Source organism: Colossoma macropomum, unplaced genomic scaffold, assembly GCF_904425465.1.
Source record: "Colossoma macropomum unplaced genomic scaffold, Colossoma_macropomum, whole genome shotgun sequence".
Classification (NCBI taxonomy): Eukaryota; Metazoa; Chordata; class Actinopteri; order Characiformes; family Serrasalmidae; genus Colossoma; species Colossoma macropomum.
In genome coordinates, this window is record NW_023494799.1 from 28447939 (window position 1) to 28471741 (window position 23803).

The 23803-nt window shown below is 38.1% G+C and overlaps 1 protein-coding gene across 1 annotated transcript; it reads left to right on the forward strand.

The window, feature by feature from the left end:
• The first annotated feature begins 1021 nt into the window (after positions 1 to 1021).
• Positions 1022 to 23411, forward strand: vtg3 (vitellogenin 3, phosvitinless). Its single transcript, XM_036585944.1, has 26 exons — positions 1022 to 1061; positions 1295 to 1315; positions 3074 to 3225; positions 4016 to 4267; positions 4349 to 4510; positions 4654 to 4802; positions 6012 to 6162; positions 6246 to 6403; positions 6508 to 6673; positions 9163 to 9288; positions 9396 to 9614; positions 10203 to 10420; positions 10508 to 10605; positions 11537 to 11661; positions 11771 to 11869; positions 12063 to 12182; positions 12879 to 13068; positions 13159 to 13246; positions 13873 to 14058; positions 15481 to 15619; positions 15707 to 15875; positions 16202 to 16308; positions 17883 to 18092; positions 18804 to 18949; positions 23035 to 23173; positions 23328 to 23411. The coding sequence occupies exons 1-26, from the start codon at positions 1022 to 1024 to the stop codon at positions 23409 to 23411; spliced, it is 3714 nt and encodes a 1237-aa protein (XP_036441837.1).
• The last annotated feature ends 392 nt before the right edge of the window (positions 23412 to 23803 follow it).

A 23803-nucleotide genomic window follows, 5' to 3' on the forward strand; every position in this document is an offset into this window, starting at 1 on the left:
AGGCTGTTTTGGGTGGGTACTTTTTGTACGTTCGAACTGTTTCCATTCTAAAAGAGCAGGAGCACATCTGATTCCCCTTATTTGATCGATTTCTCAGTCTTCAAACAGCCAATCATGTGAGCTCCTGCTTTGTTGGAATAAAAACCTGCAGACAGACCGGCCTCCTTGAGGACAGGATTGGATATTCCTCTCTTGGAGTGTTTTGCAATAAGGAGGTCCCACTGTGTGGGTTCAAGTGGTCACAACATATGATGGGACACCACTCCTATCATGTGTGAATGAGCAATGACTAATCTGGGGGGAGGGACTGAGAAAAAATCCAACAAAGAACTCAAGTAATTTCAGCTTTTACAATCACTTTCACAGTTTTTGAGGAAGCTCAGATTAAGCTGTATCGTTGAACTAACTGGGATAAACATGGGTTAGGAGAACCTTTGACTAAACTGTGAGATAACTAACAAATCTATACAAAGAGCTGCCTTACAATTTCAAGTTAACATGATTTAAATTGTTTATAGAGAATAAAACATGGTCAGAGTTAATTTTATGTCAGTTTAAAAAAAGATCTTTTAGTGTGATTTTAGTCTGAGGGGGCGAACGTCCGCAGAGCTCATGCTACGTGCGTGTTTATTTTTCAGTGAATACACCATATTTGCAGGACACACTGACATTGTCCGTGGTCACAGTGGACCCACACCTTTGTCCTCTTCCCATTTCCACAGGCTCAGCATGTCATGGACTTGGTGTGCAGCCATCTTTTGCCTTGCATTTTAGCTTTGGCCTCTTAATAACTGTAAATACTGTTCAAGTCACGCTTCTCCAGCCAAAGCATGAATTCACTCTGAAGCTATAAACATCCTGCCGTGCAGCAGCAAGCCCCTGTGCAGGTGAAGCGAGATTGAAGGAGATCGTTTGACCCTACTGGTTCTGACCAGAGGAGATAAGGTGGGCAGGAGAGGGAGGATTGACCTCCATATATAAGATGATGCCCAAGCATGGGATTGCACTGCTGCCACTCGCCATGCACCGGCTCCTCTTCTGTCTCTCTGCGGCCTTGGCTGGTATGTATCTCGTATAGATTAGAGCGCAGCCTGTTTACATAATGTAAGTTACGAATGGTATCACCATATATCCTGGACCGATTATACATCAACAATATCAGGAATGCTATACTGCTTACCTTGGCTTATCATTTATCAGGGTGCATTTATTCATAGCTGTGCTATTCCTGCAATGAATAGAGCTTAAATAAAGCGTTCAATAAAACATTAACTCTGATGTTTCCTTCTGTCAGCAAGTGAGAGCATCAATTATGGTGAGTAACAAAGTACATTACAATAATTCTAATATTATTCATCTTTCAAAAGGAAATGATGTCAAATGACTTTCTGCGGAATTATTAAATAATACATAACTTAAATGGAAAGGGTCTTAACTAATAATATGCATTATTGTTATTATTATTATTATTATTATTAGTTGTATTAGTAGTAGTAGTAGTAGTATTATTAACCAGTACAAGAATGTTAACTAAAAATAAACTTTAATATTCAGAGACTGTATGCGTAGGCTATGTGTGTGTGATGGAGGGTTGGGGGGCAGAGAGAGAGAGAGAAAGAGAGAAATTGAAGGGAGAGAGATAGAAAAAGAGAAGTGAGAGAGAAAGGAAGAGAGAAAAATAGATAAAAAAAAAAAGAAAAAGGGGAGAGAGAGAAAGAGAGAGAAGGCGAGAAAGGCAAAGAGAGAGGGGGAGAGACACAGGATGACAGATGAGAGAGACAGAGAGAGGAGAGAGAGACAGGGAAGGGGAAGGAGAGAAAGAGGGGGAGAGAAAGACCGCAAGAGAAAGAGAGAGAGAGAAAGGAGACAGAAAAAGAGAGAGGCAGGGAGAGAGGAAACAGAGGGGGGGGGAGAGAAAAGAGGTGTGTGTGTGAGAGAGAGGAGAAATAGAGAGGGAGTGAGAGAAGGTGACATTGTAGGTGTACTAGATCTCATTTGTTCACAGTTTATCTGCAACACTACTGTTGATACTACATAAACCTGCACTGTGATTTTCAAGATCATGTCTATACAGTTTTATTCTATAGAGATTATTTTGGGAAACAATGTCCACTGGAAAAAAAAAAGCTGAGATATGTTTGGTGTTTGCTTTAGTTTTGTACTGGAGCTACAGGACTAACGCAGCTAACAAGTAACGGAGGATTATAGGGGAGACCAGGGCGTCGTGTCACACTTTTCACACCTGTTTATATATCGTGGGATCAGTAGGTCATAAGGTTACAAACTACATATCAAATTAATGAAGGAAGTCTCAGAAATTTATTTTGTATTCATTACATTTCCACCCAGTGACCACTGGGATTGGCTCCAGCTCCCCCCTGCGACCCAGAAGGATAAGCGGCTTAGAAAATGTGTGTGTGTGTGTGTGTGTGTGTGTGTGTGTGTGTGTGTGTGTGTGTACATTTTCATATCTTAGTCCAGTACAGACAATTCAATTGTGAGTGTGCATTTGTGACAAGTTGCTTAGTGAAAGTTAGCTTAGTGCAGGACATTAGCAGAAGACACTGTAAAGTAATTTTCCATTTTTTTTACTTCAGAATGTGGAAAATGGCAAATCTGTGCTCACCTCAGCTCGCAGCTTTCTTGACTTTCCCAGACAGGATATGTCATCAGACCAAACAGATGCACAAAACTAGTATCCCTCTTTTAAGTAGCACCCTCTGATATTGGAAATATTAACAGTGTGTTGACATCCCGTGTGACAAGATGCCCCGGTCTCCCCTAGCACCAATTAGCACTAGCGGCCAAGTTGTTAGGTAATCTCAAATGTACTTCTTTAGCCCTATTCAGATGGGATTAGTTTTATATGGTAAGATGGCATAATTATTACCAGGATTTCTCATTAGCACTGCTTCTCCACTCCAGTTCAGAACTGATATGAGGCATGTCTTCACTGATTGACTACACTGACACTAGTTTGAGTAAAATTATAAACACTTGAAGTAACAGCATAAAAAGTTCAGGGATTTACAAACATTTTCTCTCTCTTCCCCTCCACTCATGAACATTTCAGAGCCCACCCTGAACCCCAAAAAAACATATGAGTATAAATATGAAGGAGTGGTGAGAATCGGGCGTGACATGGCAGACCTGGCCGAGTCTGGGGTCAAAATGCAGTGTACTTTCAAAATCACTGGAGTATCAGTCCAGACCTTTCTCCTTCAGGTATGCTCAACATCAAAAAGACCATTTTTTTTCATTAAAATGATATAATAACTGTAGGCCAGGGCAGCACTGGGTAGCGCTGTCGCCTCACAACAAGAAGGGCCTTGGTTCGATTCCCCGGCCGGGCAACCAGGTGTGGAGTTCTCCCCGTGTCTGCATGGGTTTCCTCCCACAGTCCGAACACATGCACTCAGATGTTAAATTGCCCGTAGGTATGAGTAAGTATGTCTGTGTGTCTGCCCTGTGATGGACTGGCAACCCGTCCATGGTGATTCCTGCCTTCTGCCCAATGAGTGCTGGGATAGGCTTCAGCAACCCAGAAGGATAAGTGGCACAGAAGATGAATGAATGAATGTTTATGTAGTCTTTTTAAATATTGTATAGACTTTTTGTGTCTTAGAACTTGTAATGAAATCTCTAAAACTTGGATATTGTTGCAATCATAAGAAAATTTTCTTTATAATGACAGGAAAAAAATTAATACATTTAATAATTGGTATTATAAGTCATTTTTGACCATTTCTTTTGGTCCACTCATCAGGAATGTAAAGGTCAGCCGGCAGTTACAAGATTTTAACATGACAGTGAGGATCAAAGTAACAAAGTGCTGATCTTTTTTGACTGAGCATCATCCTGAAACATGACAATATATACAATTATAAGCAATGAATAAGTAAACAGGGTTGTGAAAGATGACTGTGAAGGAATTATTGGATCTTTTTGGTAAATATTTAGTGAAATATTTAGTAAAAATGAATGCAGCCTATGACAAATTATGTTGATTTTCTAGATCTACAATATGGTATTTGAGGAGTTCAATGGAATTCCAGGACAGAGCCTATTTAAGGTCTCGCCCAACCTCACCAAACGCTTAGCGGCCGAGCTCAACAGACCCTTCACGTTTGAATACTCAAAGGGACAAATAGGTGACATTAAGACAGCAGGCGAAGTCTCCAACACCATTGTGAACATAGTGAGAGGCATTGTGGGATTTCTGCACGTCACAGTCAAGACCACCCAGAGAGTTTATGAACTTAATGAGGTATCTCATCTTAATGTTTCCTTCAAATTCAAAGTGCCTTCCTCGGAATATTACATGTGCTTTGTTTTTGCGTCCTCTCAGTTGGGAATTCATGGAGTATGCCACAGTGCTTACGCGATTGAGGAGAACGCAGCTTCCAAAGAATTGTATGTGACTCAGATCGTTGACATTAATGATTGCCATCAAAAAGCTGCAGTGTATCGTGGGATGGCGCTGGCTGAGGAAAACAAAAACACCCAACAGGTTTGTATACCTAGTTATCCAACATGTAATAAGCATCCCTCTGTGACATGATAGATTCTCAAATATCTACAAATGAGCTAAATAAACACACGATTCTGTATATGTACATAATAATTGCAATACTGTGAAATCTGGGCTTTCAGAGGGGTGACAATGCTGTTGCCACAGTGAAGTATGCATATACAGTGAAGTCTGTAGAAGGTGGTGGTCTGATTACAAAAGCTTCTGCTCAGGAAAGGCACCACTTTACTCCATTCAACGTTAAGGGGGGCAACTGTAAACTGCAGGCCGCGTAAGTCCATTTTATTTTGCCACAAAGTACCATAACTGACCAAAACAGCTTTACCACACATGTTTATATGGTCAGCAGGCAAAGGAACCTAGTAGCCACTTAATTAAGTAAAAGTGCCAAAAATTGGAGCAATACCATAGAAGAACCACTTTTGGTTCCCTAAAGAACCTTTTAACACAAACGCATTTTTGTAAATAAGATATGTGAGAACATTTTAGAAACCTCCACGTGATGTAAATGTTCTACAGTCTTAAAAAGGATGGTTCTTAAGAGGTTCTTTAGTAAAGACAGTGTTCTATGTAGAACCACGAATACTCAAAGAACCATTTGCATGTTTCAATGGTTCTTTGCATTGTGAAATCTTCAGACTAATGGAGAATGTGTTGTATATGGTTCTATATAGCACCAAAAAGGGTTCTTTTATTATTAAAAGCTTGCCATCATAATAATAGAAGAACCGTTTTAGGTGCAATAAAGAATGATTTTCAAAAAGGCTCTATATAGAACCAAATATATTCTTTATCAATCTGAAGAACCATTTCACCATGCAAAGAACCATTTTAGCATGAAATGGTTCTATATAGAACTCACGGACCTAAATAGAACCACAGTCTTTACTAAAGAAGCCTTGAAGAACCATATTTTAAGAGTGTATACTAATTAAAGTTTTTTCTACACACTTAAAAACATGGTTCTTCAGGGGTTCTTTAATAAAGAAAATGGTTATATATAGAACCATGAACACCCAAAGAACCCTTTGCATTACTGAAAGTTTCTTTACATCATGAAAATGTTCTTCAGACTGATGGAGAGTGTGTTTTATATGGTTCTATAGGGTTCTCTATAGCACCAGAAAGGGTTCTTCTATTGTCACAGGCTTGACATCATAATGACAGAAGAAGCCTTTTTAGTGCTTTTTAGAACCCTTTTCAAAAAGGTTCTATATAGAACCATGTACAGCACATTCTTAATCAATGTGAAGAACCATTTAGCGATGCAAAGAACCCTTAATCATACAAAGGGTTCTTTGAGTCTTTTCTTTTCTGAAGAACCCTTAAAGAACCATCATTTTTAAGAGTGTAGAACTGTATGTCCAAGCTAAGAACCATTTAGGGACTTGTTTTCTGAGAAGTGCATTCCTTTAAATATGTGGGCAATCAGTGCTTTACAGCAGCTAAACTGGCTGGTCAATGCTGCTTTACTTTGCAGGCGGAACATTGTGCTACTCAAAGAGATGGACACTGTTGGGAAACCTGTGACCGGTCAAGTGAAAAACAGGGGAAATTTGATGTATAAGATGGAAAAGGGTGTAGCTCCAATTCCAGTTGTGATGATAAACCTAAATGATCCCGTGCCCAAGGTTTGTCTTGCAAATGAAGGTTACAGTCAGATGCAGAAAACAAATCAGTTCTTTTCACTAATTTTACTCACCAATTTCAATAGATTGCCAACCTAATCAAACGTTTGGCCCAAGGTAACATCTACCAACTGAACAGCACCATGAGTTCTGATGTTCTTGCCCTTATTCAACTCCTGCGAGCATCAACACATGACGATCTAGAGCTGTTGTGGAAGCAGCTATCAGGAAACAATGAGCACAGGTATTTATGTGCCACTGATCAGGGCAAGGAACCTGTAAAGAATGAGACAGATCTACTTATGTGGAAGTTTCATATGTTCTCCATGATGACTTCTTCTTGACTAGGAGGTGGTTCTTGGACACAGTTGTCGAGGTGACAGATGAAAGGGTGCTCAAGTTTCTAAAAATCAGATTCAAAGCTGGAGATATCACTGCAAGTGAAGCTGGACAGGCAGTTTTGGTGGCATTTAACCATCTATCAGCTGAGCCTGAACTAGTGGAGTCGGCAAAGGTAAAGACTGCATATCAGAGGTGTAAATCTTTGACCTCACAACAATTTGATCTGATTACAATTCCATTCTGAAATCTCAAATTAGATAAAAATTTCATTTTGGTTCCATTCAGAATTTTTAAAATATGGCGCGGGAGGGCCCCTGGCAACCAGGCACCCTCAAATCTTTATTCAGCCCTTCACATAGATAGTGATACAACAGTGCACCCATGATCAATTTCTCAACAATGTATCTCACCTGTTGGCTTCCAACAACACTACACAGGCAGCCCTGGAATCTACTTATCTCCTTGTTTATCTCTTAGAATGCATCACATTTATTGTAACAGTTCACAAACATATCCTTCACTCATTGTAAAACATTATTTCATCAGTTTAAAAATGACTTCATAACAAGCAATTTTACTGGTTTTCATTCAAATAAGTACTTGAATGAAAGCAAAATTTTAGTTTGAATGAAAAAAGTAAGCAATATATCAATTCAAACCTCAAAAACACATTCAAAAACTGTTTCACTATGATAGTACAAGATGTGCAATGTCAGGGATATGTAGGTTGGTTGCGAGTGCAAAATGGCTTTATTTGGGGCAGTCTAGTACTCATTACCTAAACAAGCAGGGTTCTAAACAAAGGCAGGCAACAAATCCATAGTCAAAATCCAAAAAGACAAGCAGGAATCAAAAACAGGGAAAATATCAGCACATAGAAAACAGACTCAGAACCTGCATATCAAACACAGACTTTGCAAAAACTAAACCAAACAAAGCGGTTTGTAAAAGCGAATAATGAGTCCTGGGGCGCGTTCAATGTCAAAACGAACATGTTTCTCTGACATGGTGTGAAACGGTGTGCAGGTAGGTTTGGTGGGAGTGTCAGAGGTGTTACCCAATGAGCAGTGACCTGTATGTAGACCCCACTATATTAAAAAGGCAAGTACACATAATGGGTTCTGATAAAGGCCTCTACAAATGTGGCCTCTGCAACTTGGTGTACCCAACTGAAGACATTAGAAGACAAGTTTGTTATAAGTATTTTAGTGTAAAGTTTTTTTAATAGAACATGATAGGAAGATGCCAAGAATGGCCTTCTCAGCCGCCATAGTTGCAATGCTTGCGTAACACAATAGAGAGGTCAGCGCACCACCTGTTAAAATAAATGTTTTGCTAACATTTTGCATTCAGCCCAAGTTTTCGCTTTTCTCTGACTTTGGAGCCTTAGATCTCGGCTGTGCTTTACTTCTAAGGTCCCAAACTTTGCACCTTCCAACGAGCCTATCCACGTCCTTTTAGCTATTTCCGTTCCGGAAATATAAGCCTGGGAAGGTGACACTATAGCCAGGGGACTTTAAAAGCTTACCGGAGCCCTCATGAAAATCCTACCACCACCAACTTTCACCAGCTTACACACAAGACCCAGACCTTTATCAAATGGTGACCCCTGAGTCGATACTCCATACCGTTCCCAAGATACGACCATGTTCCCGGGGAATTTCAAACGCCCACCTGAATGCAGGCCTGGAATCACTTGCAGGTGTGAGTGGGTGGAGCCTCCTCAGAGGGGGGAAAACAACCTGCAACATGACATTCATTATTTACAATTCTAAAAACCTAAATAGGTGGTCTAGCATAAACATTTAGGTCAGAGGTCAGCCCTGGTTCTGCTCCTCTACCTTCCAACCACAACTTCTAGTTCCAACCACAATCTGCCACACCTGCTCCAGCTAATTAGCTTCTTCACAAGTTCCTGATTGGCTGAATTCGAGGCATTAGTGTTCTGTAAGGGGGATGGGCAGCATGTTAGATGTAGGTGGGAACTGAACTCTGCAGGAAAGTAGCTCTCCAGGACCAGGGTTGGAGACCACTGATTTAGGTTAATATTCGATGCTAGTGGGTTAAGTGACGTGCCTTGAGAGCATCAGCTTGTTTAAAACACAGCAATAGAGAGCAAACAAACAAATTACTTGTCATTAAGGCCCATAAGGTCCTAGTTACGGCACTGGTTCAGTGTGAAGCTAGCAGTGGCATCAGTTATACAGAATTGGGCAGTTAGTGTCCTCTTCTATGGATGTTCAGTGGTCCAGTGTCCTTGCAAGAGTGGCAGCTGGAAATGACGTGGTGGCTACACTCACACGTCGGAAGAAAGCATGTGCTAGCCCTTTCTCTCCCCAGGGTGAGATAAAAAACACGTGATTGCGTTTAAAGAAAATAAAAAATAAAAAAAATAACTTTTTTTTTCCTGTTTTTGAAAAGATTGCAAAAAAAAACATGAATTTTATAATATTATAAATAAAAATTGAGAACACATAATTAAATAGTATTACAATCAGTTATAATCAGTGCAGATATCACAAAATCGATGTAGTTGAATTTTCACCCTCGGATCAGTACATTTTTATACATCTACTGCATTTGTTCTTTTGAAAAAAAAAAAGTGAGGCTCTTAAGGCTATTAGGTGAACGTAAGACTGATCTTCCTCATGTCCACTGCAGGAATTCTTGACCATCCCCTTCAGTAAGTCCCATTCTCTCCTGTGGAACACTGTGGTCTTATCATATGGTTCTCTGGTGTACAGAGCGTGTGCTCATGAGACCCCCTGTCCAGTCAACACAGTGCAGGTATGATGATAAACTGGGTCTATAAAAGCACTTTGATGTGTGCTAATTAAGTTAGTTTTCACTCTCTTTATTTTTCATTCTCTTTATTTTTAAATTTTTTTTTTCAGCCACTGCTTGACATGGCAAATAATGGACTCACTAAGAAGGACGATAAAGACATGGTGCTCGCTCTGAAGGCTTTGGGAAACGCAGGCCACCCTTTAAGTATTAAGACCATAATGAAGTTCCTTCCTGGTTTCTCGGTAAAGGCTGACAGCCTCTCCACCAGAGTTCAAAGCCTGGCTGTGCAGTCCCTCCGACACCTCGCCAGCAGAGACCCTCACACTGTGAGCACCAGCGCTTGTCATACTGCTTTTCAGTGATTCTGAGAAGCTAACATTTTTTTGTTTTGTTTAGGTTTTTATTTTTATTACACTATTTTGAAACGTCAGCTGATCTCTACGTTTTATGGACATTTTACACAAAATAGTCAATAGAAAAAACTGAAAAGTAAACTTTTTATGCTCACAGATATTACGTTAAAATCTTTCTTCTCTCTTTTACACCAAACATTTGGTTCTTCAAAGGTTCTTTAGTAAAGATACTGATTCTATATAAAACCACAAACGATCAAAGAACCATTTGCATGCTTAAACGTTACTTTGCATGGTGAAATGGTTCTTCAGATTGATGGAGAATGTGTTGTAGGATGTTCTATATAGAAACTTAGCTTGATATTGAAATGATAGTAGAACCCTTTTTAGTGCTACATAGAACCCTTTTCAAAAAGGTTCTTTGTAAAATTGTTTTTCAACTTCCTAAAACTCATGCTCTCTCTCCAGAATTCCTTTTCATTATTATTTCCATTGTTTTCTTGAATGCAATGAATTCAGGAAATGCAAATTTAGTTTACATTTGATTTTTTCCTCTTTCAGGTGCAGGACATTGCCCTAACCATCTTTGCAGAGAGGACTCTTCCTGCTGAAATCAGAATGCTAGCTTCTATGATCCTGCTGGAGACGAAGCCTCCCGTAGCTCTAATCTCAGCTGTGGCAGAGCTGCTCCTGCAGGAGACGGACCTCCAGGTGGCCAGCTTCACTTACTCTCAGCTCAGAGCCATCTCACGCTCCCGCACGCCCGACAATCAGCACCTGTAAGAGCACTACAACACTGTCTGTGTTAATATTCTCAAATGTTTAGCATAAATCTAACCTCTCCTTCATAACCATCCCTTTAAAAGGTCCACAGCATGCAATATTGCAGTGAAAGTACTTGCTCGGAAATTTGGGCGCTTAAGTTACAGATACAGCAAGGCTCTTCATTTGGATTGGTTTCGTGGTAAGTTGAGGATACCGATGCATTTCTAATTTGCATAATCATGCATATTCATAGATTGTTGCTGTCATACATTATGCTTACCAGCACTAAAGATTTACAAAGTATGTTTGATCTTCTTCAACTTCCAGCGTTATTTATCTACACTCAATGAGCACTTTATTAGGTACACCTACCTTGTATCTACACTTACTGTCCATTTTATCAGCTCCACTTAGCATATTGGTGCACTTTGTATTGCTACAGTTACAGACTGTAGTCCATCTGTTTCTTTGCATACTTCATTATCCCACCTTCATCCTGTTCATCAATGGTCAGGACCCCCATAGAACCATCACAGAGCAGATATTCAGATGGTGGATCATTCTCAGCTCTGCAGTGACACTGATGTGGTGGCGTAGTGTCTGTTACTTTTGGATCAGACACAGCAGAGCTGCTGGAGCTTTTAAACACTGTGTCCACTCACTGTCAACACCTATGTTGAACAGTCAGGGATGATAGCTCATCTGTTGCTGCCACAGTTTGTGTTGGCCATCCTTTTGTCCTTCATCAGTGGTCACAGAACGCTGCCAACAGCATGCTGTTGGCTGGATATCTTTGGTTGGTGGACTATTCTCAGTCCAGCAGTGAAACTCCAGTAGCACTGCTGTGTCTGATCTGCTCATACCAGCGCAACACACACTAACACGCCACCACCACGTAAGTGTCACTGCAGTGCTGACAATGATCCACCACTCATAAAATACCTGCTCTATGGTGGTCCTGTGGGGGTCCTGACCATTAAAGAACAAGATAAAGGGCGGATAACAAATTACAAAGAGCACCAATATGGTAAGTGGAGCTGACAAAATGAGTGTAGAAACAAGGTAAGTTTACCTAAGAAAGAGCACAGTAAGTATTTACTGCTTCACTGAGAGTCTGCTTTACTCTTTAGATGAGCTATTGACTGGCACGTCGAGTGAGTTTTATTTGCTGAGAAATGGTACAAGTACAATGCCCACAGAAATCATTTCAAAAGGAAAACTTTACTTCATCGGAAGAATACTTCAGCTTACCGAGGTAACTGGAAAGTAACTGTATAAAGACATCATTTCAAATGCTCTTTTATTATGACCCATTTAGTTCATACTGTAGAGGTTGTTTTGACTAGACGTCCATATTTACGCAGCTTGGTGTTCGTGCAGAGGGCCTGAAAGAGCTGTTCACTGACAGACCTGAGATCACCAAGGATTTTGCAGCTACTGACTTTGCAGCAATTATGAAAATAGTGAGTAAATCAGTTTGGGTACTTGAAAACACAGTGAGAATTCCAAATCAGCACATTCTACATGATTCTCATTCCGCTTTGTTATAACAGTATACTATATTAAGTATACAGTACAGTTCATTCTGTATAGGTGAAATGACATGCTGTAAACTGTAGTTGTGAAACTAATTCATTTCTTCATTCCCATTGAAAGCTCTCAGATTGGCAGTCCGTCCCCAAAAATAATCCTCTCTTATCTGTACATGCGAGGGTCTTTGGGCAAGAGGTCTCCTTTCTAGATTTGAATCAAGATGTGGTTCAACAGATTCTAAAGGTAAGCCTGCATCATAGGTGTCAACCCATACAATATACATGTATAAAATATGGTTTTGTTGCAATTCTGAAGGTAGATGGCCGCATAAGTCTGGGATACAGGAAAGCCAGACTAATACAAACTCTGGCCAATAATTCTGTCAAGCTCTGATTTGTTTTTCAAGTATGATTCTGTATGAAGTAATTGGTATCATCAGAGATATTTTACAGTAAAGAAAATCAAAACTGGATAAATTACTGTTGTTGCTAATAATTTTAATGGTAAAAATGTATTATATGGGTGCAGTCATATGCAGTTTGAACCCCCTCCATCAAATTAAATTTTCTAAGTGAGAGCTTTAGTGCATTGTTTCTGTTTATCTGCTGATGTGCTGTAACTTTAGCGAGTCACATTCTATGTTTTGTTCTCACATTCTATGTTTTGTTAAATTCAGCAAATACGCAAAAGAAAATAAAAACTCAATGAAAAAAGTAATTGTGTATTATGATGTGCAGTGGTGTCTACTCTGTAGAGGATGTGTTAACCTGTTTTTACTTAGAAAATAAACAGAACATTTGACCACGTAGCATAAGTTGACACTTATGCTACATTAACAATCAGATGAAATAATTCATTACCCTCTTAGTTGTGCTGATGTAATGTTTTGAGTGGTTCCTGTGGAAGAGAAAACTTATGTTATTCGTTCTCCATCATTAGTCTGTGAGTCTCACTGCAAGTAAAGAAAACAAAATCTGGAACATTATTCAGCATCTACAAAAGGGAATTTCATGGCACTGGACAAAGCCGTACCTTATACTGGAAACCCAATTCATTCAGCCAACCTGCCTCGGCCTGCCCGTCGAAATCAGCAAATATTTATCTGCACTGACTGCCATTACTGTAAATGGTATAACCTGCTTTTATTTCTTTTAGCTCCACTATTTTAATACTATGAAAGTGCAAAGATGAACTAAGACAATGATTTTTGCAATTGCAGTAAAAGCTGTTATTAACCCACCTCCAAAAGAACACCTGCGTGAACTGCTCAACGCAGATGTATCCCTGCAAACTGATGGATTTTTTGGGTAAAGTAGACATCTGCAGAACATGATATATAAATAAATAAATAAAAAATATATATATATATATCTGACTTTGACTGGTTGTGCCACCTGACTTTTCAGACTAATTTCATATAGGCATCTATTTAGACACCTGTAGAGACCTTTGTCCTTGAACCTGAGTTTATACTTAAATTTTTTTCAAACAAATAAACCTAAACCCAAAAAAAGTACCTTTTTTGATAGTTTAATTAATCAACATACACAGTTGGATGATTGCACCAAGTGGCATTTTTAGACTTTTGAAAAAGAAAAATGAAATGAATTAAATGTGGATGCATTGAAAAGTGTTGCACAGATACTGAACAATGTGATATATGTCTTTTATTTATTAAATTATTTTTAGGGAAAATAAAGGACTTGGACACAAAAAATGCACATCATGTCAATGACCCATTTATATATGTATGTTTGTGTGTGTGTGTGTGTGTGTGTGTGTGTGTGTGTGCGTGTGTGTGTGTGTGTGTGTGTAAAATTGTGAATGAAACTTTATGAAAAGTCTACTTTTAGGGGTCTACTACTGTAGTAAATTTAACATTTTTTAATTTTATGTACATACTAGCATAGACTAACTTTTTCTTTTGTTTCAGAGTGGCAAAGGATTTTTTTGTTTTCCATGGGATCAATACAGAGCTATTTCAGTGCGGCGCCCAGCTAAACAGCAAGATGGTTGTGGCTTTGCCTTGGAAAACTGACTTGAAAAAGAATGCCAAAGAAAAGAATTATGAGCTCAACCTCACCCCATGCAAAAAAGCTACGGAGCTCTTGTCAGTCAAGTATGTCATCCAAGATTTTTACCTAAAAATATTTTATATACTAAAAGTCAATAAGAATATATTCACAGATTTAAGGAAGACCCCGGAATTTTTCAACCTAATCTCTATCTGCCACATTTATAGCATATGGTAGAATACCATGGACAGTAATTTCAACACATTCCCCAGTTAAACAAGAGAAAACCAGTTCACTCAAAATACACTTATAATAGAAAGCATTGGGCATGTGCTGAATTCCATAATTAAACACATATGTTTTCATGATTACTTCAGGTATTTTAAAATAAAACTGTAAAACTGTCAGTCTTTTCAATAGTATTTCAATTTCCACAGTATTTCAAATGTGTATTTGCATAATTCAGCAACTGCCCAATAGCTTCTATCACAAGTTAGCTTCAAGGCTGTAGTTTATCAGTTCTTTTCTACATACAGATAAATGTATCAAAAGTACTGTAAGTAATCAACTGGATATCAGAGTGAGGCCTTCAGTTCAGGCCATGAACATCAAAACTCAGTCAAAAATGAAAAACGTATAGGATGTGAAATAGTATTGGTGCAATGCTAATATTGATACACATTTTTGGCCATTCTAGATTAAAAATTAACATTTGAAACTTGTCAAATACATAATTTCATATCATCTCTGTCAGCTCATGTCTGCAAAATGGTGACTTTACAGGATGTAATGGACGTTAATGGTAGATTTATTTCCAATTAATGTTAGACTTTTTTTTTGGTCTGTTCAGCTTGAAATAAAAAAATGCAGAGGGGAAACTAGAGTTTTCAACTTATGCAAAAGAGTAAAAAACAATAACCATGGAGATACAAGGTCTTTGCATGACAGCAACGGTATGATTTATTTGAAGCTGGTAACAGATATTAGCATAAATTTTACCTTGTTGCAGTTTTACAGTGATTCAGTAAAGAGCTTTGTCATTGACTAAAATTTGGTTAGGCTACTACACACATTCGCAGTCAGTGACATATCTGTGATATGCATATCTTGTAGAAGGTTGTTATTTCAGAGTGATATTTCCCATAAAATTGGTCCAACCCAATATAACATGTTTAACTGAATCCGCTGTCACTTTCTAGTTATGTCAGTAGTTAGTCTGACTTGTAAGACCTTAAGTTCATCTCCTGAAGGCCTAACCAATGGGAAAGCTTACTATAGGGCTGTATCTACACTATATACCATGAAAACTCAATGAAATAGGAGTAATTCTACAATTTGGAGGATTTAAATACAATAAGCATAATGATGCTATTAAATGAAAATGGATTACAAATTTCAGGCGTGTATTTTTAAATTCATTGACGTCATTAGGCCTTCTGTCCAGAGTTCCCCACTGATACAGATGCAGAAGACAGAGATTACAGTAAAAAATGCTGAAATTTATTATTTGTGTCTTTCTTGAACAGTTCTGATGTTTACGCTGTGTCAAGAAATATTGAAGATCCACTGTCAGCCAAAATGACTCCCATGATGTCAGATGTTGGAGATTTTGAACAAAGTTTCGCAGCGAACAGGAAAGAAACAGACAAAATCAGAGATTATCAGGTACAATATGCATTACAGTTCTGCATACAGGAAAGAAACACATCTTCATTAACTATTAAAAATTAATTGTGCATGTTTGTGGACCAGGATGAAGGTTCAGAGATATATCACCCAAAACTGAAGTACTGTGCTCAAGCAAGCACTTACGGAACTGCATTCTGCACTCAAGCGGAAGCTAAACGAGTCTATTACCTTAAAGAATATCCTCTATATTACTTCTTAGGATACACTCACTTTTCATGTCAACTTGAGCCAGGTATGCTGTATTATAAATGACACCAAGTGTAAACTGATGCTATGACAAAAATTATATTGTTGCTGTCTGAACAAAACCTTTTTGTTTATTTATTTATTTATTTTTTTTTGATAATTTAAAAATGACATCTGCTCCTTATATATTCCTTAATCAATGAACCAACAGAAAGGTTCAAAAAGACATTTTTACATTAACGTTTTTAAAAGTCTCCTGCAAAGCTAGCATTTTGGAGATGAGGTTTTGTCCAGACAGTGTCAATATACAAGAACTGAATTCCTGAACTGCCATAATTAATGGAATTTTTCTCTTCATCCATATTTCAAAAGTCAGGTCGGTTAAACCTGTTGAAAAGATTAAAATCCAGATCAGTGTTGGCCCTCAAAAACACAAACCGGAGGTCAGTCAAATGATGTTCACTCAAAAACTGTTTAAGGTACTGTAACACTTTAATTTTCTATATTTGAATTGCTTACCATGACAACAAAAACTGAAACAGCATCCAGCCAAAGTGTGTTTATTTCTTTCATTTAGAAAATGAACTCATCACATAGCTCCATTCTTGGATCAAGACTACTTCAGGTAACCAAAAGCCAATGTCCAAACATTGTGTTTACATGCACTTAATAATCCAATAACTGCAGAAAATCAGATTTTGTCAGTAATCTAATCAACACATTTACATGCACTTGAGTAATCAGATAATGGGGAAAATCCGGGTCTACATGAGTCAGGCAGTAATCGGATTTCTGCATTGCAACCAGCCAATAAACTCACAGGATAAGACGTGACGTGAACGCAACATAAACTCAAACGTCATGCCGCGTCATTTTTTTAACGTCGCGCCACTTTTCCTAAAAATATGAACATACATCATTTAGAAGATGAAGAATATTTAAATCCTTTATTTCACATTTGGTTTCAGCGTCACTCCAAAATTGTTTTGCGGCAAGGCTGCTGATTTCCGGTACCCTGGTTTGTTCTCACACATGTACAGACTGAGAAATCCAATAGAAATCGGAGTACAAATATACATGCACTGAGAAATCTGATTACTCAGATAAAATCCAGCTCTCTTTATCAGATTTCTTAATCAGATTTTAGATCAGAGTATGGTGTTTACATGACCATTTAAATAATCAGATAACTACAGAAATCCGATTGTGATCAGATCATTGAGTACATGTAAACACACTCAATGTTTCAATCTAAATATTAATAATATTAATGGTAATAGTAATGGTACTACTAATAAAATTAATTAGGGAAGTCAGCGTCCAGATTTTTGCCCGAGTCCAACCCACATACTTTAAAGTTGAGTATCGACCAATCCAATCTTTGTATTCATAGATAATATAGCCACACAATTTAGGTAAGACAGAAGTCTGCAAGTTGAATATCACAGTAAAGTCAAAAAGTCGACTAGTCTGTGCAAACTCTATATGTGATATGCACATATTAGTATACACTCTAAACGTATCTTTTATTTTCTGGGGGGCGGGGGTATTACTTATGCAAAATACAAAACTATATTGTTGGGAATAGAATGTCACATTGTTGTAACGCGACTGTTCGGTAAAGCAGAACATTTTCAAAAATACTTGATTGAAAATGATGGCGTGCCTAGCTCAAACAGTGGAAACACTGATGCTGCAGTCTTTCATAGCCCACTGTAAAATAAGTCCACACTGCAGACTTTTAGATCTCTTAAACAGCTGAAAACACGCCTCACTTCTTCAGGTTGTGAATAATGCCAGTTTACATCACCTCTGTGACAGTGGAGTAACAAAAAAACAAGAAATAAAGGATCGGAACTAGATTGGGCTTCATACAGCCGATACTTAATCCATTAAAATATGCCTGAATCAGTTCTGATCCTAACCCTTTGGACATCGCTATTAGCTAAATTAATTAATTATTATTATTATTATTATTATTATTAATAATAATAATAATAATAATAACAAACTGTGCCATACCTCTATTTCTGAACTCGTTTTCTATCTTTAGGGCACAGATGCTGCTCCTGAGACTGTGATCTCAGTGAGAGTGCTGGCCGTCAGTCCTAATGTAAAGGCGCTGGGTTATGAGGCTGCTGCCTATTACACTTCAGCCGAACAAAGAGACGACATAGAACTGATAGTTTCTGAGGTGGCTGAAGAGGTGAACTGGAAAATTTGTGCCGACCTGAGTGTTCAAAAAATCCAAGCAGGAGCAAAGGTAGGCATTTTATTTCAATGGCATTTCTGCATCCAGAGATTTAGGTTAAGACTGGGATTGAACTATTCCATAGTGTAGACAACTACTTACCTAGCTAGCAAGCATAGTAGTTGACCACGGTAATGGCAAATAACCAATACTTCAGGACTGTTTCTTTTAAAAAAAAATGTGGTCTTCAGGGTGGAACAGGCTTTAAGGTTGTGGGTGTCAAACGTATTGTGATCTGTCTGGGACATAATTCTATAATAAATGATGCATTTTGCCAAAATTCTACACCTTTTGGTGAAAACTGGGTGGTCCAACTCTTGGTTAAAGCTTAAGAAAGCAATCCCCTCACCAGTCACAGGCTGATGTGGCCAGTCCAACCCACACAGCTTTAACAAAACTGGGTTCCCATACGGTATCCATCTGTTCTAATTACATAGCAATAGCTAAGAACCTAACCCAGCAAGCGTAACAGAGCTAGCAAGCTACCTCATCCATCTGTCCATTGGTCCTTTCATCCAATCAGCCATGCTAACAGCTTCTGTTTCACTCATTTCTCTCCACTCATGCTGCTGTGTTTAGTTCTGCATGACTGAAGGATGTCAATCACACTTGCTCATTAAAATATCAGGGCTACAGCCATACAGTTCACAGAAAAGGTCATTAAAGCTGTTAGATTTTGCTGTCGCACCAGTTCTTTCCTGCTAAATCGTGTGTACTTTTTAGGCCCACTTCAAATGGGGTGCTGAGTGTCAGTCTTATGAAGTGGCACTGAAGGTTTCTACCGCAGGCATAACTGGACCAAAGCCCTTTCTAAATGCAGAAATTAACTGGGGAGATGTGCCTTCATTCATGCAAGCGTTGGGCCAAAGGTAACTTAAACCATATCTTAAGGAAATGTGAATTATTTGCTCTGTTTTTGCTCAGCTTGACAACAGCAATGATAATCAAAGTGGACGATTGATTTTTTTACAAAACAAAAGTCTTCCAGATAAATCACAGGGTCTCAAAATTGAAATGGAAATCTGTGCACCCCAGGATGTGTTCTATCAGTTTGGTTTATTCAATATCAGTGGTGTGACATGGTTTTGCCAACTGGGAGGGCGGTGACATTGTTCACTGTATTATCACTGTAACGTTAACTCAGCGGCTTAGTCTCACACCGTAGCACCCCTGCTTCTTTTCTGCCTGTGGTCATCTGCAATCTAGCTGATAAAATGAATGCTCAGCATATCATAACTAATTGTTTTCAACATTGTTCCTCCATTCTAATAATGCACATAAAACCACTTGAGCGCTAACATCTCTCCCTTGTGAAGAACCTTCAGCCAACTTAAGTGAGCATGAGTTCCAATCCAAACAAATAAAAACACTTGACAAAATAGCTGGACATCAACCCAGAGATCAACACAAGACTTAGAAAATCAACAAAACATGCCATTTGACCAGGGGTGTTCAGACTTTTGCATACGACAGCATACAGAGCTAAAAGATCAACCATAACAATCAACTGTTGACATAAAAATAGTATAACATAGTATTTTGTTAGTTGGGATAGTCACCAAAACTCGTATTTGTTCTATTTACATTTATGTCTGCTTAGAATTTTTCAACATGATTTCTCTCAAATGGCTTTAAAATTAGTGACTTAACTGAATTAGCAGGTTCGATATTTTGATAAATCCCGATTACTGAAGCTTTTGATTGGAGAAAACCTTTCCAATCATGTATTAAATGAATGGCATATTCAGAAAATATTGCTGTAGATGGATTAATTCTTGGATTACAAAAAATAGGTCCAAATACTGGTAAGTTGGCACTGTGATAATAATTTATAGCTGAACATACGTCAGACTAGAAGAAATGGTTATAGACTTCCATAAAAGTAAACATGAGCCATTGCAGATTAATGGCAGACACTGAGGGAGTGTATATAGGTGGAACATTTTCAATTCCTGGGTTAATTCACATAATCTGTCATGGCATCAGTTTAAGCACGTCAGAGTGTCTGTGGAGACCAAGAGGCATTTCTATAAAGTAGATCAAGAGTCAAGAGCTGTCTCAGTCACTGTCTGGTATGGGAATACAGCAGCTCACGGCAGGAAACATCTGGACAGGGTGGTACTGCTGTGACCTTCCCTCCGTGTCTGTCATCTTTTATTCCTGTATCTAGTGCAAAGCTCTCGAGGTCTCCTTAAACCTTCTCAGCCAGCAAACAAGTTGAGATGCTTCCCTCTAGGAACAGATGGAGGTCCGCTTATACACAAACTATTAGATATAAAAATAGTACAGTCACTGTCTCAAAAAAGATACTGTACAGGTATAGTTTTGTCCCCCAAGGTGTAAACAGTGTAAATGTACCCTCAAAGGTATAACATGGTCCTTGAGGTCCAATTGTGTGTAAATGAGTTTTAAAGTACATCACATTCACTTTCCCTGAGGAGAGGGGCATATCGCTACTATAAGCTTTTGAGGTAGAAAATAAAAAGTCTGGAGTCCTGACAGGCTTTATGGAGTCAATGTAGCTTAAAATATATAGAATTGCAATGGAATAGAGTAGAAAGTTCCCTAACTAAAGCATCTAAAGACATAGACCTTGATGATACTACCACAGTGACAGTATTTGTGCCCTGAAAGGTTAATTTTTTTTTTTAAGTGTACACCACTGCTATTAATCTGCTAAATACAGTCTTGGGGCAGATTTACTAATGTTCTGTGTTGTTGCAAACCTTGTTTTGCTATTAAAAAGGTAAAAGCATTTATAGGAGTTTCCCTCTCAACACACGAGACACTGGGAGGAGATGATTTTAATGAAGGATTTACTTTCTCTGATTTACTAAGGCTGATAGTAAGTTCTTACTGTGTGTTCTGTAACACCTGTAAAAAGCTTGTTTTTGGTGCTACTGTGGCTGCCATTGTTGCTGCTGAGACAGAAAAAAAGAGAAAATTTATGACACATTTATTTTCAGCTTCAGTGAAAACATTTTGTGAACCACCTCATATTATTCTTCATTTGTTTTCAGAAAGTAAAATACTGAACCAAAAGGATTTAGTAAAACGGTGTTTTAAACTGGTGTTCATTAAATCTGTGGGTGCATTTTACACTCAAAGTGCCTTAAGAACAGATTTTGTCTAAATAATGATTTGGCAGTTTTCTTTCCCATATTACTGTGAATTTTGTTTGGCTCTGCAGTTACTGCATTACTAAAGCTGCTACTTTGCTCACGTTATGGTATCTGTTACATAAATGTCACAGTTAAAGTTTGGCGCACCACACATAGCTAAAAACACACTTCCCATAAGTTTAAATCACACAGTTCCCAGTCAAGCAGGAGGCTCACAGTAAAATCAAATAAAGCAATAAGCCACAAGAGGATGCGCATTATTGCCATTTTAGCATGGGGAAGGGTGTTGCTAGGCATGACGCAAAGCTGAGAATATAAAACTCCCTTCCCCGTGCTAAAATCACTGTAACGCACAACCTCAGGTGGCTTATTGCTTTTATAAAACGGCAGCCAACATAAAACACACATTTTTTCAGAAAATTATTTAGGTCATTATTAATAATAATCGACATAAACAAATATCCTGCCAAGAAATGTAGTTCCTTTAGAGTATTGTATTATTGCAAAGCAATATATATTGTACTGTATATTGTACTGTATATTGTGGTATTTCATTAACTTTTTAACTTTTTGTTAAACTTTTTGTTTAATGCAAAAACCTTTGCTTTATAAGTACTTTTAGGTCACCAAATTACCACAGCGAGTCTTAGCACCAATCCAACCGGGCCACTGTTCTCGTGCTGGGGCTGAATCTCAAATGGCTCCCTGCTCCCTACATAGTACACTATGTGGGAATTTAAATTCTGGCTTCTGCATTCCAACAGCGTATAATATAGCTAAAAATAAGTCATTCAAAATAGTCATTTGGGATTCAGCCGCATCCATACTCGATAAACAGTGCACTACTTGGCTGTAGAAGCTAGAATTTCAATACCTCTGCAGATAGGACGCTATTTAGGGAGTACAGGGCCGTTTGGGATTAAGCCTTTAATATTGCTGTTTTACAGTGAATCATATTGTAAGTACTAATTCAAGCCTGTGATATTAATGACGGAGTTGTTTAGCCTGTTAGCTAGCTATCTTTTAGCCTGTTAGCTAGCTATATTTTAACCTGTTAGCTAGCTGACCAGCCTAGTTCTAGTTAAGAACATAAGTTGCCAGCTCCTCGGTTTGAACAAAAAACGGGTACATCAGTATACTCGGTGGTCCATGTGAGCAGCATGAGAGTCAAGGATTAATTATTATTATTAATTATAACAGCAGAAGAGTTTTTCATGACGTGCCACAGGAATACAGAGTCCAGTTGTTGTGAGGCGGTCATAGGTTTGCATCAAGTATTTTACAGCAGCTTCGAACACAGCTCAGCCAATCAGATTTTAGGATAAGGGGTTTTACAATATCACACAAATGCTAAATGCACTTAGGTTCAGCTCAAACTGCCAAACAAACGTGTTTCCAAACAGAAGGTCAAAATATTTACTTATCGTCACAAGTTATTATTTATTATGTTGAAATAATCACACACTTTTCCAACTAATAACTTATTCTTTAGTTATTAGTCATTAACTTTGACCTACTCAAAATAAAAAAATAGGTTTTAAGTCAAAACAAAACTATCATAAAATAATGTCTCAGGTGATTCATAACAATTTAACACAATCATTTTTTGGGAGGTATCTTTTAAAGGCACTAAGTTCTTCAGATGTCTGGTTCCTGTCACCAGCACTTTGGCCAATTCTGACTCAATAAGTTTCTACAGAACTGCACATTTGCCATCAACCCCCTTTGTTGACATCTTAACTATTTATGATGCAGATGTTTTGAAAAATGGGTGGGATTCTACTTTAAGGATTGCACTTTTACACCACTATTTTTCACTCATATCTCTTTAGGGTTCAGGAATACTTGCCAGGTGTGTCCTACCTCATGGGCTTCTATCAGAAACATGAGAAAAATACCGAACATGAAGTTTCAGCCATGCTTGTGGCTTCTACTCAGGAGGGGTTTGATGTCAAAGTCAAAATTCCAGAGGTGAGAGTGTGCTTTAACATCTGTGAGCATCCTCCCGTTATGTTTGACTTGTTTCCTATCAGTTAAAACATTTCATACAACCTTTAAAGATCCTATAACAACAAGAAAATGCCATAACTCCATTTTTAACAAACTTTGCTTTTGTCTTCAACAGCTAACTGTGTATCGGCAGGAAATCCCCTCTCCGTTTGAAATTGTGGGAGTTGAAAGTGATAACAGTAACATTTCTCATATATAGCATTCTTTTCTAACTGAAAGTTAATTGCTTGTAAAATCAGCTTCTATTCAACTACATTAAATTACGTTCCACTGGACGTTACACTTGAAATACAGCAACTGGCTGCAATGGCAGATATCAGCCACAAGATGGTGCAAAAGAGTGTGGGGGACGCCTGATCACGTCTATTGTTGCTGAATCGTGTGTCCATTTATAAATCTGCTTCAAAGCTTCTGTGCTGCATTGAGATGGTTAAAATACAGAGAAAATATACTTCAGTGAAAACACAAGTATTCAATTAAAAGTGGATGTATAGAGCCAAAATGATGGTTTATTGAAAGTAAAAAGTATCTACACTTAAATGTACTCGAGTATACAATTAAATGTAAATGTTTTAACAGATAAATTAAATG